Genomic DNA, 18,961 nt, shown 5'->3' with positions numbered 1-18,961 from the left:
TAGTATTTTGAATTCAATGAAATAAGTCATTCTAGCTATTTACCCAATTACGATTAGTCGCGACAGCTTCAAGCCTTAGCTTTCTTGTGCATAGATTTCTTTGTATCGACCAATTTTGATGACGCGTTCCCGGCTTTCGTCCGATGGTTGAAATATATATAGTATTTTCATGATTTTGTGGGACTTGCTTTTGCATTCGACCATATGACTATATTAAGGGTTTGAGTGTATATTTCAATATTTGGATTCATTTCGATTGTGCAAACTTTGCAATATACGAACATTTGGCATTAGAATTATATTGTGTGCCTATTGACTTCCGAGGGGTTCAGAGCGGAATCGCACTCTGTTAAACGTGTGTTAATACGATAAGACGCAGATAGGGCCTTCAGTCCTATAGATATAACGTCATGTCTTCAAGTTGAAAATGCACAGAAAAAACGGCGCTTCCTAAGCATGTGCACCAAGATGACGCACAACCAGAACCCTAACCTGGTACACATACTATGTTCAGGTTGCGCGTCATCTTGGTGCACATACTTTTGGAGGTCCGAAAAAACTACACCCTATGTTTGATCACGAAATGTGTTAGCCGCATTCTCCCTTTAAATAAAAAAAATCGGGAGTCATCAACACTGAATAAGAGAAAACAGAGATTATGGTCGTCATTCCAATAGAAATTTTAAAGGTATTGAAATCTTTAAATACGGTAGTACAACTCTCAAGATTTAACGTCTTAAAAGGCCGGTCACAAACAAGTGCAATGAATACCCACCCGGTCACCAATGACGTACTTCACAACATTGAAAATAAAATAAGGTGCCGGTACTCAATTCATTCAGCAGGAATCCCTATTGAATGATTTTGTCAATGGCCAAATAGGACTAGTACGTTGAGTGACTATGTACTACAAACGAATGGAAATAGTCACAGATCGTTTCCATAAATTCATGCCGTATATATAGCTAAATCCAGCGATCAATAACGACTTCGTGATGTTCTCAAATGCTTCACAGGTAACATTGCTTGTAAATTTGCTTGACGCCTGGCATGCAATATTTAAAATCAAACACTCTGAATATGGAACATGCTATAATTGAGAGAAAGAAATATCATCTAAAACTATGTCTACAGTGTATCCATTCATTGATTAATAGGACATGGAAAAATGTATTCAATTTAAAATACAATAAGAAATCGGACAAAATCGCAACCTAATACAATAAATCTAAAATTTGATGCCATGTAATCTACTAAACACCATGATTTCGAATTCAGATAGTGGAAAAATCAAAGAATCATTTCAAAAACACACCCTTGTTATAAAAATTTAGATAAAAGTTAACCCAGATGTAAATGAAGAAAAGGCAGGATAAAAAGTCAACAAAGCATCGATATATTTTCCTGGTATACAAATTAACACAACTTCATCATCAAGAACCATGCTTTATTCTTTATATCTCGAATTCTTATGTCTTGAAGTGGATTTAGACTCAACACTTCTGTCTTTTTTCAACTCTGGGCCGGCAATTGATTCAGCGAGAGGATAAAGTATTTCTCCTGAAAATATGTTTAACAAATGCTTTCCCATAACAAAATATTGCGTGATCTTCGTGGATCAACAGCAAACAAAAAATGAGTAAACGTTCTAATTTTTCACATCACAATTGTAACTATTTCAAGCTTTCTACAGAGTGTTTGATTGATACGCGTTCAAAATGCTTCAGCTTTGCTGAATCTCAGAAAAGTCTGTAATTGTGAAACGACCAGGAGAGAAAAATCAATTTAGTGCAGTGCAATTTTAGGCAAAGTCAAAAATTTGTCAAAGTATAAAACTATCTATGAATGGTAGGAAGTTCTAGTATTGTGTCACAATTGATTTTTAACTCAAACAATCTTAATCACTTCATTTACTCATATATCAGAGTTACTCAGACTGTGCTATATACTTTGGGATCACCAATAAAGTCGATAAGGTAAGTTTTGATATTGTGTAATATAGTACTCACTTTTTCCGTAAAGAATTCCATAAACTTCCTTGAAATAAATTGGAAGCAAAACACCATCTGTGCCTTTGCTTAATATAACTCCATTATCAGAACAATAAAATTTTACACCATCTGAAATAAATGAACAATCACAATAATTGAAATTATTGGTGAATCAAATAAGCTGGCGACTTGAAGAAAATTCACAATCATCTATAACAGTGTCTGCCAACAGTGGTGGGATTTTGTTGGTTTCTGGGTGGAATTTCACTTCTTTTTGCATGTAGTATTACTAAAATTCTTTATTTTTTGGTATTAATGTGATATTTATCCATGTACACATTAAAAACTATTTAAACTTTACAAAAGCCAACATGCAAATCGGGCATATCACTAGCTATTGATCTATTAATGACTGAACAAGTAACAGAAACAGAGATTTATGCATATTGAGGAAGAAATTAAGATATTCAAAGTAGGCAGAGAAAAAAAAACATCAACAAAAGCAGGAAACCGCTGATCTATAAGTATGGCCATGCAGAAAATTTCTGGGTAAGTTTGCATTCTATTCATAGGTAGAAAATTTAGCATAAATTAATAACACCTATCAAATGCGATTGAATACATTCACCATTTATGGTAAACGTATATAATCCCATTTGATAGGTGTTATTGCAGGGATGGGCACACCGCGGCTCGCCAGACTTTTATGTCGTAAAAAAGTTTTCGTCAATGATTAAGACAAATTATGTTTTAGTATAAAAATCGCTGTAGCGTTGAATTTTGAATTTAAGTCAGTCAAGTCAGCAAATCTTTCATCCCAATGGTCAATGTTTATTGATGCGTCAGCGGTATTGCAGCTTGATTGCGATTAGCTAGTCTAAGTAACTGTGCGATTTGTCCTCAATTAAAAAACGAAAGTACGAAGATGAAAACAGAGTTGTCAAGTCAGAATGGGAAGAAGAATACGCATTTACCAGTCAGGAGAATAAACCTTTGTGCTTAATCTGTCATAAGCTACTAAGTCAGAATAAAGTCAGCAATGTTAAACGGCACCATGAAACGAATCATGAAAACTTTTTACGAGACTACCCTCGTAAATCAGCAATAAGGAAACACAAATTAAAAGAGCTCAAATTGTGCCTATATTTGAGCATAGCTGCCTTGTTTATCTATTTATTGTTATCAGACTCTTGTGTGAATTTTTTTTCTGTTCATGGTATTTTGATAATATTAATAAATTCACAAATTCTGCGGCTCTTTTAAAGTTTTGACTTGCAGCTTGTGGCTCTTATACTAATAAATTGTGCCCGACCCTGTGTTATTGATTCATATACTCAAACAAGGCTCAGTTATACTCGTTACAGGCCCAACTAGATCTGCCTTTGCTCCAGCGACGCCAGATCAAACAACTCAGTAAATCTGCTCCCATAATTCAAACAAGACATAGTGAGGGTCATTCATAGTGATTATAGTTTTACGGCCCAAAAAAACAACCACATCCTTTTTTTATGTATAAAATATAGGCTATAAGAATATTAATGAAACTGCTTGAACAGGTAAAAAAGCAGTTGAGTTTGAATACCTTCCATTGCTCTTCCTATGTCTATATAGATAAAACAATTGCTTGAATTCCTCATTCCACTTATAACCTGTTCACTAGTATGTGGTTCAGCAGTTGTCATATGAATATGGTTTCTCTGTTGAAATGGTATAAAATATATTTGGTAAATAGTTAACCAATCTGATCATGTGCTGCGTTACAATAATAATTGTACCTATAAGAAGATTTCACAAGGATCATGGTTGGTATGAAATTTAACTAAGAATGATGAATGTGCAATAGCATATATTTTACAGTAACCCTTTCACATTGCAGGATAGAGATATTCATCTTCTCTCATCTGGTTACTAGTCCATGTCGAATATGGGATTACTTAGCCAGTTATTTGTTTTTTGATTGGACTTGATGGTGGAGTAAGCCGCAACCGACCAGCGGTTACGTGAACCACCCTACGACGGCAAGGAGTCCAGCAATCCTCTCGCATATAATTAACCCCGCATGTGATTTAAACTTGCAAACCGACGCAGGAGTGGTAAGTGTATTCTTAGAGGGTTAGCACTATGCACCACACTGCCGAGCCAAAAGCCTATTCCAAACCAAGGAGTGCAATTTGAATAGCAAAGGTTCGAGTAGTACTACGCGGTGTACAAATAAAAAAATCTCAAACCTTCATTCTTTTCAATCCTGTATCTTTTATGACAGGCCAAAGTTCTAAAGAAGTTCCATGAACAACAACAGGAAATTTTGATGAATCTGTTATCTCTTTCAAATGATCTTCTTCTTTGGAAAACTAAAATGTTTTTTTTCAATTTTTCATTTATATGTAGAGAAAAACAAGGATTAAAAGCTAATTCCTGATCACACTGACTGATTAGACAGGATATAATGTCAATAGGAGAGGATTTTCATATTCATCCCAGGGGAGAGGAAAGGTGAATGATATGGCGCACTACAAAGTCTCATCCAACTACCAGTCAATGTCGAGTATGAGATTAGTTAATCAGTTTTTTTGTTTCAGATGCATGAACTTGATGGTGGATGAAGCCGTAACCAACCAGCAATTAGGTAAACCACCCTTCAGCGATGAGGAGTCCACCAATCCTCTGGCTTATATTTATCTCCCATGGAATTTGAACCTGTAAACCTGCCATGGGATGGTTCACACAACTGCCTGTCGGTTACAACTTCTTCCGCGTCAAGTTCATGCCTCTGAAACAAGAAACTAGTTAACTGATTAAACTGTCTTATCGGCTTCCTGCCATCAGAATTTCAATCTGAAAAAGTCATGCATATTATATGGTTACTATCATACCAGAGCTGTCTATCTTGAAATCCTAAATTGTTCTTTTTTCTAAAAAATACTTACTTCCACAGTATGGCCTTGAGTTGCCCGAATTTTCAAATGTCCCTTTTCTCCTTCCAGCTTAAATCTTTGTTTATCATTTTCATTCACAATTTTTATAATATCATTTTCCAATACTTGATTGTTTTTGAAAAATTGGTGACTTAAAATACGATTGACTTCAAGAAATCCGTCTGCAAGTTGAAATAATAAGTAACTTACCATAAGTTTTTTGTTTTGCGTTATTTTTATGGGCATTTTCACACACTTTCCTTCTGAAAATGGTTTTGTACAAATGGTCACTGATACGCCAGAAGCTAATATTTTTGGGGAAAGAACTAGAACAAGAACCACTTGTTGATTACCTAATATATATTTGTAAGGTCATGTTTTTCTGTTTCGGTTCTTGTAATATATTCGCTATTTATCGAACCATAAGTGAATTAGAATTGATTGCATAGAATAGAGCTTATAAATCTCATTACTGTTAGTAGTCAATTATTTTTATTTTCTAAAATAGCTTCTCTCCATATAAAAAAAAATATATATATATACGAAGCTTCAATTTACATAGCCCTCCCATTTCTAAAATACCATGTACCCCATTGTGTGTTTTTTACTGTCATTCACGCCTTCCCAACCCAACGAGGTCATATACAAACAGTTACTGATATTTAACAAAATTTGAATATTTACTATGATTAAAAAAATAGAATCTTCCAGGTTCTGCATTGCCTACACAATTTATTACAATCTGGGTGGGTAGGCGGCACGTCATTTAAACGCTGCATACCAACACAGTTAAGTCTATTGCTTTAACCGCAATTCCTTTTTAATCACTATAGTTGAGTTTGGCAAGGGTATTGAAGCTTACGACTTGTATGGGACTATGAAATACAAACAAGCAGTTCATAGAACGATAAAAAGCAAATACAGTCTAACCTTCATCAATTTTAAAACCCAAGCCATTGTGACGAAGAATCGTAGTCAACTTCATACTGATGCTTCTTTCCCAACGTTTATCTTTTTCCCAATGATTTGCAAGTCTAAAGAATAAATAGCAGACATTGAAAGTCAGGCGGAATTTCACCTGCATTTTAAGCCACAATAAAGTATCTCAAAATTTTTCTCCATATAAACCATAAATCATAGAAACGCAGTAAATATAATTTAAAGAGTTTGTAAGTTATATCACAGCTGCTTTCGCACATGTCATTTTTAGAATAAATTCCCAACCCTGATCAGACTAATCCAAAACATTCCGCAGGAAAAAAATAGCATAGATGGCCAAAGATTAAGTTTAGTTTCAGCTACAAAGCCTAAATAACATACGACTCTATGTAAGGAATTAAAAAAACTCATCATATCAATATTTGAGTCAAATTCTAAAGTTAAATGTCTAGTTTATCAATTGGTGAAATGGTGCTCCCGTAGTATGTGCACAAAGATGGCGCACAACCTGAAGATAGTATGTTTACCAGGTTAGGGTTCAGGATGTGCGCCATCTCAGTGAACATACTATGGGAGCGCCGGTAAAACATCTAAAATATACCTTTGTTTTTGTGCAGGATGTTCATATTGATATTGTTCAAATTCATTCCCCATTTTTCGTTCTGTAAACACCAATCAAAACAAACTGATTAACAATCAAATAACTCAATACTATTTGGTCAAAAAATATTTTAAAGTAAAACTTCCCTATTGACTCAAACAGTATTTCAAAAAAAAGTGTCTATTCTGTGATGGGAATTCAGATGTGTGGAAATCAATTGCTCATAACTGTTTTCCTCATCATATTGACTTGACCTGTTTCAATTCTAATTTTAATCTGCTTTCACATGTTACGCACCACCATAATCCTATGTGGTTTCAGTACCTATTCGCAGTGATTACTTTGTTCAAACTTTGGTCAAAAATGAGCCTCCCTTGTGGTTCTGTGTTTAACTTGAACAACTTCAAGTCTCATGCCAACCAACATTTGCTAGCACATAATGCACCATCATATTTCTATTTGGAGTATTATATTGCAGTGGTCACTGTTCAAGGATGAGTCTGTTTTACTTGGCTCAGCGATGTGGTGGATCGTGCTAACCGTTAGGAATGCGCTCACCACCGCACCTACGATTAACCCGCATGGGTTCGCAGGTTCGTCGCCGTAGGGTGGTTAACGTGACCTCTGGTCGGTTACGGCTTCCTTGACCATCAAGTCCATGCATCTGAAAACAAATAACTAATCCCATGGACAAGGACTGGTAACCGGACGCGACGTCATGGTTCGCCAAATGATTAAGCCATATTATTTTGTTTTTTTCCCCCCTGGGATAAATATGCATATCCTATCCTACTTCTGACTGAGTTCTTGTTAAATGCCCGTCTCTAAACAATGTTATCAAATATAACTTCAAGCTTACTGTGGGACCAATATCCCTGCATAGATTCTTGTTGAAAATTTCTTGAAATTTGATGGTAATTTAACGGAAAATCTTTCCCAATATTTACAAATTTCAAAGTATGCGTGAAGGGACTGCACTTCAATAGACTGATGTCTTCGTGAAATGATTCCTGTATCTTTGCTATTTTGACATGAGGAAAGATGTTCAATTGACCTAGATAAATGATATGGTTTATAAATAAGAAAATTTTCTGTTACAATTCATATGAATATTTCCATAATTGCATAACTAAATTAACGAACACCGGCAAATAAAACTTATTAGAAAGGAATGAAGCCAATGATCAACAAATCAGACACTTTTATTTGAGTCTTCAGTCTTCACAAAGCACAAATGACCAAACTGATTTTCGATATGTTTTAAAAAGCTCTATTCTTGGATAATCAAAATTATCTTTTTGGCATAAACCATAATTATTCCGCAAACAACTCAGTAAAAAATTAAATGATCAAGACATTCTAAATCTAGACTGCCTAACTATTTGGTTATGGACAGTGGACACCCTACTAACTAAACAAAAATTCATAATTGCAAATCGCAATGTCACAGATTGACACTTTCTATAATCCTTTGATAATTTAATTAGTTTTACTTACAAGGTTGCATTTGTTCTTTTAATATTTCAAAAAATTCATCTAATGAATCAGTTCGTTTGATTTGGCAAACAATGTCATTATCTATTTGAGTTGCGTCAGTAAACTCCAGCTTTAAAGATCGCATTTTTTTGGAGAAATCTCTCAGAACCTTGAATAAATGTATCAGTTTAGTGGTCATTGAACGAGTGATAAAAACATAGCACTACATTTAAATGGCAAGTTGCAGATCACTAATAATTCCCATGCACACCACCACACTGAAGTAATGCTGAAACTGAAAGATTCTAGTCTTCGTAAAATAGTGGACTTTACACATCACTGACTGCTTACATACAGTTTGCAGTGAGGTATCTCTAGTGATTTCCAATCGCTGATGTCAATCTTTGGTGTCAGACTGAACAGTGAAAAATGAGACCTAGACAGATTTTCATGCGAGTAGATAATTTCATCTGTTTTCAGAAATCTTTAAAATATTTTCATTCATATCTATCCCGGAAATGAGAAAGGTAAGAATGTATATTCCAATGTCAAAATTCCATATATTTTACTGTTTCTAGTCAAGGTTGGGTACTGAATGGCTAAGCTAACACGTTTGATATTCCAGGTGCATTAACCCAAATACAAGCAGAAAAATTTGTATAATGTAGGAACAGATGGTGCATGGCTAACCTGGAATGGCGATTGCCAAAAACCAAAAAATAGCACACAGGCCAAGTGCAAACAAACACTTGTCCATTTCTCATGGAATCATGTAAAAGTGTATATGATAATCGATATTAATATTTAATTTTGGAAAGAATTTAGAAAAAATTTCTATATGAACTTCATTTAACTAATGGCACCACAAAATATTGACACTCAAACTAAACAATGTTTATCTTGATCATTTTGCAATACCAAATCTATTTGCAAAGATTATAGCAAACCTTACTATTGGAAACTACATAGACCCATTCAAAAATATTAAATCAGAATGTAGATTATGCGATTTTTGTCATCCTCGTATCTCACCTCTTTTAGCCTTTTTAATTCCATTCCAGTTAAGTAGCAAGTCGCAAGATTAACATTTAAATGTTGGGGAACGAGAATATGTTGATGCATTTGTTTCTGAATCGCCCACACCAAATTTGATTCACTCTTTTGAAGTCTGGAAGTGAATATACTGCACCTGAAGGGTTCATTGGCTCGGGAAGACCCTGTAATCAAATTAAACCACTTTGTTATCCACTTGATTGAAATTGATTTTGCTTTGCAAATTGATTAGACTCATTTTGCCAAATTCTGTTTTCTTCCATATTTCTTCGGGCAATGACGAACAGAAATTCTATGGACCAGTGGTTCTCAACAGTGGGGCGCGCCACACAAAGGAGGGGCGTGAAGCTAATTAAAAATATGAATATTTGCTAGATATGGTCTTGCCCGCCTATTTGGGATATTTACGTTTACATTTATTTCATTATTTTTGTTCCATCCTTATATTTTCAATGTGTTTTTTGAATGAAACATACTTTCGCCTTACTATCTGTTATTTGTAGCCAGTTATTTTCGAGGTGGCGTGCTAGACTTGACAAAGAGGGCGAGGCTTAAAAGTTTGAGAACCACTGCTATGAACTATACATGTATCATGTTTGGCATTTGACATCGCTTTCTCTATCGCTAACCAACACTTGGTGCAGTTCTTACAACACATAAACAATACCACATAAAGGTTATTAAAAACGGTTCAAATAGGAAGTGTTATTATCTGCTACATTCAGTTTATATTCTGTTCCTGATTCATGAGTATATTTTATTATGGTACCAGTGTGCCTGTATAATAAGTTTATAAAAGACGAGAACATTAATCTAAATTAGGATCCCAGATCTGAAATATTGTTCTAAAACTAAGCATCCAATCACCTTCTCTCTTGTTCCTGTTTTCACTTCTATCTCGTTCATTTCGTCGTCTTTCTGAATCACGACTACTGTCTCGAGATCTCCGTGGTCCATGTTCATGATGATCTCTTGATGATCTTTCATTTCGATAAGAAAAAGAAGAGTTTGCTCTAGACGAGTGCCTGTTATGATAATTACCATTTGGAACTTCTCTTACTCCAGGATCTGAAAAAATAAAATACATGCAAGTACTGTAAACAACAGGCTGGCCAGCGATGTAACACCGTGCTAAGCATTAGGAATACGCTCATCACTGCACCTCTGATTATCCTGCATAGTTTCGCAGGTTCGAATTCCATGGGAGGATAATTATGTGAGAGCGGATGGCTGGACTCCTTGTATCCATAAGGTGGTTCATGTAACCGCTGATCGGTTACGACTTCCTCCACCATCAAGTCCATGCAACTGAAACAAATAACTGGCTAACTAATCCCAAACCTGACATGGACTGGTAACCGGACGAGAGGCCGTGGTTCGTCATATGATTGAGCCGTCCCCGGGATAAATATGTAAATCTTCATCTAACAAACAAAAATTTGAAAATTTCAAACTGAAGTAAAATCCATCATTTTCATCATCGAACATTCTAAGGAAATTCAAAAAAAGAGTTTTCATCTAAAAATTCAAAGACTTGGATTCTGGAATCATGAAATTTAATAACACAAAATGAATACAAACCAGTTTCAGTATCTGTGGATTCAACAGGCAATTCAGTTTCAACATTTTGCTCACTGCTTTTCTTAGGATCATCAGCTGAATCTGACAAAAAATATTTATTATAGCTACACAGATTAAAAAAAAATTAAACCCTTATTAATGGACTCTATTGACAAGTAAAACAATATATAATAGTATTCATCAAATGCTTCAACAGCTTTATAACACAGGTGAGTATTCAATGATATGGGCTATTTATTAGTACCTATAGATAGTATTAGATCCAAAATGTTTGAAACAAGAAACAAAATAAGATATGGAGACAGTATAATATAATAACAATTAATGAGGCATTGTAGCAGCTTTAAGACGCAAGAAAATTTTCATTGAAAGTAATAGTGATTGAAGACTTGAAGTCATAACCAGTTCCATGTTCAGGCTCCTGGAGGAGTCCTCAATGAAGTGTCAAGATGTTACATGTATAACAAGTAAATATTTAAAATTGTAACAAGAGTAATCAATGAAATGTTATGCTAAGAATGTAAATATGACCAAGACCTGAGGAATAAATGTTGAGCTTTTCAATTCCAGAAAGCAAATCCTCCACAATTTTTTTTGCAGCGATTTCGACTTCATCCGGCGTTGAGTTTTGAACATTATCTGCATCACAATCAATTGTGTCATCACATATATTCTTCACATCGGAATCTTCAACTTCTGAAGTGTTGCTTGCAATTTTTAACCTTTGCTTGGATCTAAATAAATTGAAAAAGTATGCTCCATGCTGTCTATCGGTACAAATATTTAGTGAAAAAGTTATGAAATATGTTTGTATTACATAAAATCAGTAAAATCATTTCCAAAAACGGAATTATTTGTACCAATTTTGATGAAAAATATTCGCAATGAATTACCTATCCCAGAAACGCATGGACATGAACAGGACCAACAAAGATGTTCAGCGGCATAGGATGTGTAAGATGAATGCAAAATTGTTCAATTCTAAATTTAAGTATCAGTTACTAATCTTACTACTAAAACTCTGCACTGAATGATTTAGACAAAATACATCGCAATCACAAACTTTTTTGCCATATAGTATACCTTCAGTAGCTATTGTTATTTCAGTAATTGCCATTACTTATGAGTGAGTGTGCATGGCTACCAATAGAGTAAAACAATTTCATAACACATTATTGGGTACTCCTAGTGTGTGTACCAGTTTGGGTTGCGTTAGGCCATAATTTTATTCTGATTTTTCTTAGTTTAGTTCTATTACGAGTTCGGGGATTGTTTGTGTTAGCCAAGTGAATATACCCCCTTCCCATGGGCTTCATTCAATTTACACAACTTGATGTAAAATAGGCGAACAAAATTAATTACCTCCATATTGGTTCACATACTTCTGGAGTGCCCAATTTTGATTATATATTCTGGAAATCCCTAGCAAGTTTGATCAAAAAGATAAAAAAAATGATGAATGCAAAACATATATTATTAACAATGAAACCTTTCCATAAATTCAACAATTCCAATATTGCTTCCAGTTGATCCAAATACAAAATCAGTCCTGTTTTCTTTTTTCCAAATAACTTCTGAATTCCATTTAAAATATTGAACTCTGTGCTCAGGTATTGTTAGTTGATCAGCAGGACCAGTAGCTGAAATATCATCTTGCCAATTTAAGTCAAATACAGGGACCTCAAGTATTCCTCTGAAACGATCTTCATAGCCAACTATAAACTCTTCATTCTTTAATTGTTCATCCCATTTGAGACTGCAGAAATAATAGAGTATGGTTATTATAAACATGTATTGAAGTCCTTTTAATAATAATAATGAAGTCCTTTTTCCTTGTTTGATTTAATTTGATTACGCATCTTCAAATCCTATAACCCCCACCTCCCCCAAGAGTGTAATGAATTGGGTATGCGATGTCAAACTCAAAAGATTCCAGTCCTTAATCCGTAAATAATCGCCGCATAAAAAAATTCTGCTTAAAATCTGTATGAAGCAGTTGCCACAAAAATGCCTAAGCAAAAATGTCAGAATTATAATTAATAATACCATAATTAGGGCTGTCCAAAATCGAATAATTTTTTGATTCGAATCGAATCGAATATTTTCGCCGAATCGAACCGAATAATCGAATATTATTGCGCAATAGTAAATCTGTCTCTATTATACAATAAACGCCTGCCCTTCGATGTTGTGGTAACGTATGTGCAGTTAAATCAAAGGAGATCACACGCTTGTATGAACTGGTTAAAAAAATTGGAGAACTCCAAAATTTGGGTCTCGAAAACTGTTGAGTGTTAAGAGTAAAAATTGCACTATTCAAAAATTGCAATCTCAATTTTGATGGATTCAGTTTTAGTAGGACATATAAAGCTTGTAGATGCTATTTTAATCCTATTCACTAGTCTTTATGTTTTTTTGTGTAAATTTCAGCAAAATAATAACAACCATCAATATAGATAAAACTGTTGCTCAAGTTCAAAATTGCATTTAAAAATTCCAAGCTAGTTTGATGACAATATTATTTGAGGACTATAATATTGTTAGTGTACAACAGCCATCAAAATGCAAGAGTGCAATTATTTGTCTTGGTATATAGATGGATAATACAGTAATGCCATCATGAGAAATTACAAATTCCATTTAAAGAAGGTATTGCCATCATAAGGATCCCAAAACACCTGTTTCAGCTTTGAGTTGCCTGTACCATGTTCCTATGATAACTAACTCAACAGCTTCAAATCGATTCTATTTATAGAACTATCGTTTTCTAAATTGTCTCCTTTTTCTCCTTGTTCTCTCTCAAAAACGTCACGATCGACTATACCTTGTTATGATGACCACGCATGAAATTGCTAATCACGTGCCACCGGGCGGGCATTAGTAATGACATGTTTATCACAAAATGAAGGCGAGAGAAATATCGGGAAACCAATTAAGCAAGCCGGGAGCGAGAGTGGTCTGAGCTCGGAGCGCCGCCGCTTGCCCGATGAAAAACATCCCGTAAAGGTGGTTTCCGCTTTATGTACCGGTACCTAATTTTAGCTATTCGAAAATTAGCCGAAAAACGATTCGAATAATTTGCGATTCGATTCGATTTCGAATATTTGGTTCGCTTGGACAGCCCTAACCATAATGATCCTTTTCCATGATACAGAAAATGTATTTGTAAATTATCATTAACCAGAGCGATAATGTTATAAAGAGATTTCGTTTTTGTTAACCATAAATATTTAAACTTTTTGGCAAATTTTGTGAGCCATCTTAGCCTTCTTTTCCCGTTGAACAAATAGGCAAACCTTAATACTATATTAAATGACATAGCATGATATAAGTTCAGCTCATGTCTGTTTGAGTGAATGTTTTTTGACATCAAAGGTTAGAGATCTCTTGTTCATACTGATGTCAGTTCAAAAGTCAATCAATACCAACAAGATGATTTAACTAGTACGGTACTCAGCTTTGTCAAACAAGAAAAATTATGGCGATCCAGTGTGTCTAAATACAAGCATACATACCGTATTTGCTCGTTTTGTAGCCCGGGCCCATATTTTTTTAACCAAACTCACTAACCGAGCCCTTATCCAAACCAGCCCTTATTCAAGCACGAGCGCTTGTTATTTTTAAAGTGAAATTATACATAAGAATATATAATAAAACATATATATATAGATAAGATCGATCGTTACAATAATTAATCTATTGTCATTTCCAGTTCTCAAGTATGATTTTAAACGAGAATACTGAAAATTTTGACTTTTTCTACGTACCGCAGGTACGAATCCGCAAACGAAGAAAAGTTTTGCGACACCCTATCAATATTGAAACGACGCACTTGGGTGTCGCGATGTCCAGTTTGAGAACCACGGTGTTACGTGATCAATGCTATCTGTTATGTAATTGGACGCCAAAGGCGTGAGTGTTATCTACCAGCGCTTAAAATTTGACAGCGTTGTGACAAAAGCGCTTCTTATCTCCTATTGTTCTCTACCACTGAAAAATCAGCTTTTACATTGGGCGGGTATTCAAGCACCGGCCCTTATTTATTTTCATGTTCTGTTCACACGGGCGGCTATTCAAACAGGCCCTTAATCAAGATCGGGCGGTAAAACGAGCATATACGGTAAGTATTCAAAGCCTTGTTGCTACAAAGCTGAGGTACATAATGAGTCATCCTTAAATGAGTTTGCGAAGATCTGGTTTATATTTCTAATTGGTAAGTCCACACGATTCAATTAATTGTTTCCTATAAATAATAATAATATGATATTTGAATAAAACTACTAATGTAATAAAATAGACTTGGAGTGTGGGTCGGAAAGCCACACATATAGACCTACTCATAAATTTTATTATCATTTACAAACACAATGACATAACAATACTCATACGTGTGAGCATCAGTGACTCACCCAAATCACAAATCTCATATTAGAGAATAATAATGAGCTATAAATTCTAATAGTTATTCAATGATCACATGATAAAAAAATAACTACCGGCAATCAATAATCATGTAATGAATATTTTATTTCATCACTATTATTTTCCTATTCAATTTCAGATCCATATGGAATGGAATGGCTTACCAGGCAAATTTCCCATGACACCCCAAAAAAGTGAACAAATAATATTTAGAGAATGTGGAAAGAATTTTCTCACCGATTAATAACATCTCTAGCAGTTTTCATTGGTGGTGCTTTACCGTGATTTTTCTTTGAAGAATTTTTCACATCATTGTTAACAAAAAGATCGATTGCTTCACCATGATTTTTCTTTGAAGAACTTTTTACATCGTTGCTAACAACAGGCTCTTTCACTACCTCAGTAATGTTTTCCTTTGTTGAGACAGGAACAACAGATTGTTGAACAACATTTGCCAAAGTTGGTCTGTGTTGCATTCCACCAACTAGTCCAAATCGTGCCGCCATTTTGGCACGTTTTCGATTAAGTTTTTTTTTCTTTTGAGGTTTCATATTTTCTGTCATCTGTTGGGTCAAGTTTTTCTGTTGACGATGTGCAGACAAAACTTTAACTTGATACCAAATTTCGTCTACTATAAATTTTAACATTGGTTCTCCTATTTTATTCATCATTCTCTGATCCAATGATTTCAGAATGTTTTGTTGCATATTTACATCAAGTCCCTTCATTTCTTTTTCACCAAATTCAATACGTAGTACAGTGTCAGGATAATTATCTAAAACAAATATGACAAGAATAATAATTTCAAGCAATAATGCTGATATCAATTATAGAACAAAATCAAATTTTCTGCAAACAAATAACGACAGTGGTTAACTAGTAAAAATATATATTAAAGCAAATGGTTCCTACGGACCTTTTGGGTACGGCCCAAATCTGAGTTTATGAACACCTAATAACGCAAATCTCAAACAACGAAAAAATGTATTTTTAATGTTAATACTCTACAATTTCTTCAGATTTGAGAGAAATAGACAAGACACAGATAAATAGCTATATTGCACATTAAAATTCTCTTGTAATAATATTTTTAATGCATGGCTTTATTTTACTGAGCACAATGCCCACATCATCACCAGTATTGAAGCTATTGCAAGTCTTGTTGTATATTAACCGAATACAGGAATATCAAAGTGTTACTGGTGTTGAAATTTTCACTTAATAGAAACACAGATAACATTTTCCTGGCTATCAGCCATCATATAGGATTTATGATACCACAATCCAGTTTGAGATTAAGCAAAATGTAATGCATAGGATAGGATTTACATATTAATCCCGGGGAGAGGAAAGTCAATAAGATGGCTTAATCATATGGCGAACCTCTGCCTCTCGTCCGGTTACCAGTCCAGATCCGGTATGGGATTAGTTAGCCAGTTATTTTGTTTTCGGAAGCATGGACTTGATGGTGGAGGAAGCTGTAACCGTACGTGAACCACAATTGCATACCTCTAAGATGCAATAATTCTGTTGTGATAAAATTTAAAATTTCCAACTTTCTGTAAGGAGTCCCACAGTTGCTGATTTAGATGATCACTTTTTTAGGGCTTTCGTGTTGTGGATTATGGTTGAGCGAATTATGCTTAAATTTCATGAAAGTGTAGGCGACAGGTGTTGGATTCCAATCACTAATTTATGAAATCCCTTCTTTAATTTCTTCGATATTAAATCAGAAATTTGATATTAATTGAAATAAAAAAAAAATCGCCACAATCACAAACTGGCAGAAAACCTATGCAACGAATTTAATTCGACATGCGATAAGGAACCACAACTGCACAAAGACTGAAAGAGACACACCTTTTCCATTATTTCAGTATTTATATATATATTAGTTCCATCTACTATTTACTTGTAGGCTACTTGTTTATCATTCCTAGTCTGTCTATAACTGTAAAACAAATCTGAACTTTTCAAATTGTTTTGCACTTTCAGACTTTGAAATAGAGCTCATAAAATGTAAGTCACTGATGACATAATTATAACCATTGTTCCCTCTAAAGTGTGCGCGTGTGCGCGCGCACACAGCTTTCAGAGGCTGCGCACACGCATAGATTTACTGCGCACAGACGTATTTCGATGTAATGTTACAATGTTCTCGGTTGGCAGGTTGAGAAATTTGTTGTTGGCCCACCCATTGATTACCCGGTTAAAACGCCAAAATTTCTTAATTGGTTTTTGCACAAATATTAGTTATTTCCGGATTCCGTTCAGACCGTCGTCGGGTGCGGACGTGTCAGCTTGAAAAGACTAGTGAATGCTACGCGTTGTATGTTTCGGTATCTGTAATCTGTATCGCGCAATATCAACATGAGCAAAGCCCATCCACTAGAATTAAAGAAGTTTATGGATAAAAGATTGGATTTAAAGTTAAATGGTGGACGATCTGTTACGAATATATTGCGACGTTTCGATCCTTTTATGAATCTAGTCGTGTATGATGGAACACAGCGTAGAAAAGATGGGATCACTGCACCTGTTGGAATGGCTGAATGGTGGTCGTTCGTGGAAAATTCGATATTAATGTTGGAAGCATTGGAACGGATACAATGATTTTAAAGTGAACTAACCGAAAACGACAAAAGAACCTAACACCCCAATCCATGATTTGTGCATAGACTGCTATGGAACATCCAAAACCATTTACCAAGCTTGTTTTTTAGGAAAAAAAATTTGTCACTATCACTGCTGCACTGTGTTATTTTTGCAATATAATTGAACTAGGCCTACAGCATCACCATTTTTCGGCAGCGAGTGTTCTTTAATCCATATATCTGTATAGGAAAAGCACATACACGTCTCACATTTTAATTTGAATCTATAAGATATTGCCCGATGTCACATCGTGTTTTTGTTTTATTCTGTTTTTGGGGGACGGGCACGTACTTGTACGTATTTAACTTTTTTATTAAGTTATGCCCGTCCTCCAGGTCCTCTGTATTTTGTTTGTTGTTGTTTTGTGTTTTGTTTGTATCAGAGTGACCGAATAAAATTGATTGATTCCAAAAAAGTGCGCACACATACTAAAAAAAATTAGAGGGAACATTGATTATAACATAAGCAATAACGGCTCTTCAGTATTCATCTTACCTGGAATGTAAACTTTTAAACTGACTTCTTCATTGAGCAACTCAACTACGTAGCGAAGATCTTGAGAAGTTTCTTCAAGATATCTCACTTCCCAATCTTGTTCAATATCATTCAATTCTTCTTCAATGGAAACCATTTTGCACAAATTTACCAACGAGAATAAGTAGATAAAATTGACAATTGATCATTTCTGAAGACGATATAGCCTACTGATTTATCTAGATCCAAACTGTTTTTCAAAGATATGGCGCAATAACTGAACAATGAAACAACTCACTCAAAGCAGAAGTGACAAACTTGCGCAACAAAATTCTCACCCTGTATAGGGGAATCACCTGAAAATTCATGATCACGTGATTAATACTGTAATAGGATGGAAATCAACGATGGAAATACACAAAAAATGGATATAGGATACGGTAGGATTTACATATTTATCCAGGGGGAGAGGAAAGCCGATAATACCTAATCATATGGCGAACCACGGCCTCTCGTCCGATTATCAGTCCAGGTCGGGTATGGGATTAGATAGCCAGGTATTTTATTTTTTTCGGAAGCATGGCCTTGATTGTGGAGGAAGCGCAACCGACCAGCGGTAACGTGAACCACCCACCCTACGGCGGCGAGGAGTCTAGCAATCCTCTCGCACATGATCATTCCCGCATAGGATTCGAACCTGCGATCCCACGAAGTGAATCAGAGATGCGGTGGCGAGCGCGTATTCCTAACGCTTAGCACGATGCGCCCCACCGCCGAGCCATATAAGAGAGACACGGATTTCGGACTTCCGTGGGCGTACGACCTATTGGCAAAATAAAATAGATGCAATTCTT

At 35.1% G+C, this 18,961-nt stretch overlaps 1 protein-coding gene across 3 annotated transcripts; it reads right to left on the bottom strand.

The window, feature by feature from the left end:
• Positions 1–147: 147 nt before the first annotated feature.
• LOC120328512 (uncharacterized) lies at positions 148–18,433 on the bottom strand. 3 transcript variants are annotated; one of them, XM_078114449.1, is made up of 17 exons: positions 18,129–18,433; positions 15,320–15,753; positions 15,216–15,259; positions 12,046–12,312; positions 11,094–11,290; positions 10,557–10,637; positions 9,843–10,043; positions 8,955–9,139; positions 7,944–8,091; positions 7,306–7,500; positions 6,447–6,507; positions 5,837–5,940; positions 4,919–5,088; positions 4,220–4,342; positions 3,574–3,688; positions 2,010–2,120; positions 148–1,560 (listed from the first exon to the last, which is right to left on the bottom strand). In XM_078114449.1, exons 1-17 carry the CDS (start codon positions 18,262–18,264, stop codon positions 1,448–1,450), a joined length of 2,685 nt encoding a protein of 894 aa, XP_077970575.1. In that variant the 5' UTR covers positions 18,265–18,433; the 3' UTR covers positions 148–1,447. The 3 variants fall into 3 exon arrangements, with proteins under 3 accessions (XP_077970575.1, XP_039250956.2, XP_077970574.1); XM_039395022.2 differs by having other exon boundaries at positions 15,216–15,753; XM_078114448.1 differs by having other exon boundaries at positions 10,557–10,631; positions 15,216–15,753.
• Positions 18,434–18,961: the final 528 nt, after the last annotated feature.

This window comes from Styela clava, chromosome 7, assembly GCF_964204865.1.
Source record: "Styela clava chromosome 7, kaStyClav1.hap1.2, whole genome shotgun sequence".
In the NCBI taxonomy this organism is placed as follows: Eukaryota; Metazoa; Chordata; class Ascidiacea; order Stolidobranchia; family Styelidae; genus Styela; species Styela clava.
This window is presented reverse-complemented; position numbering and strand designations above follow the sequence as displayed.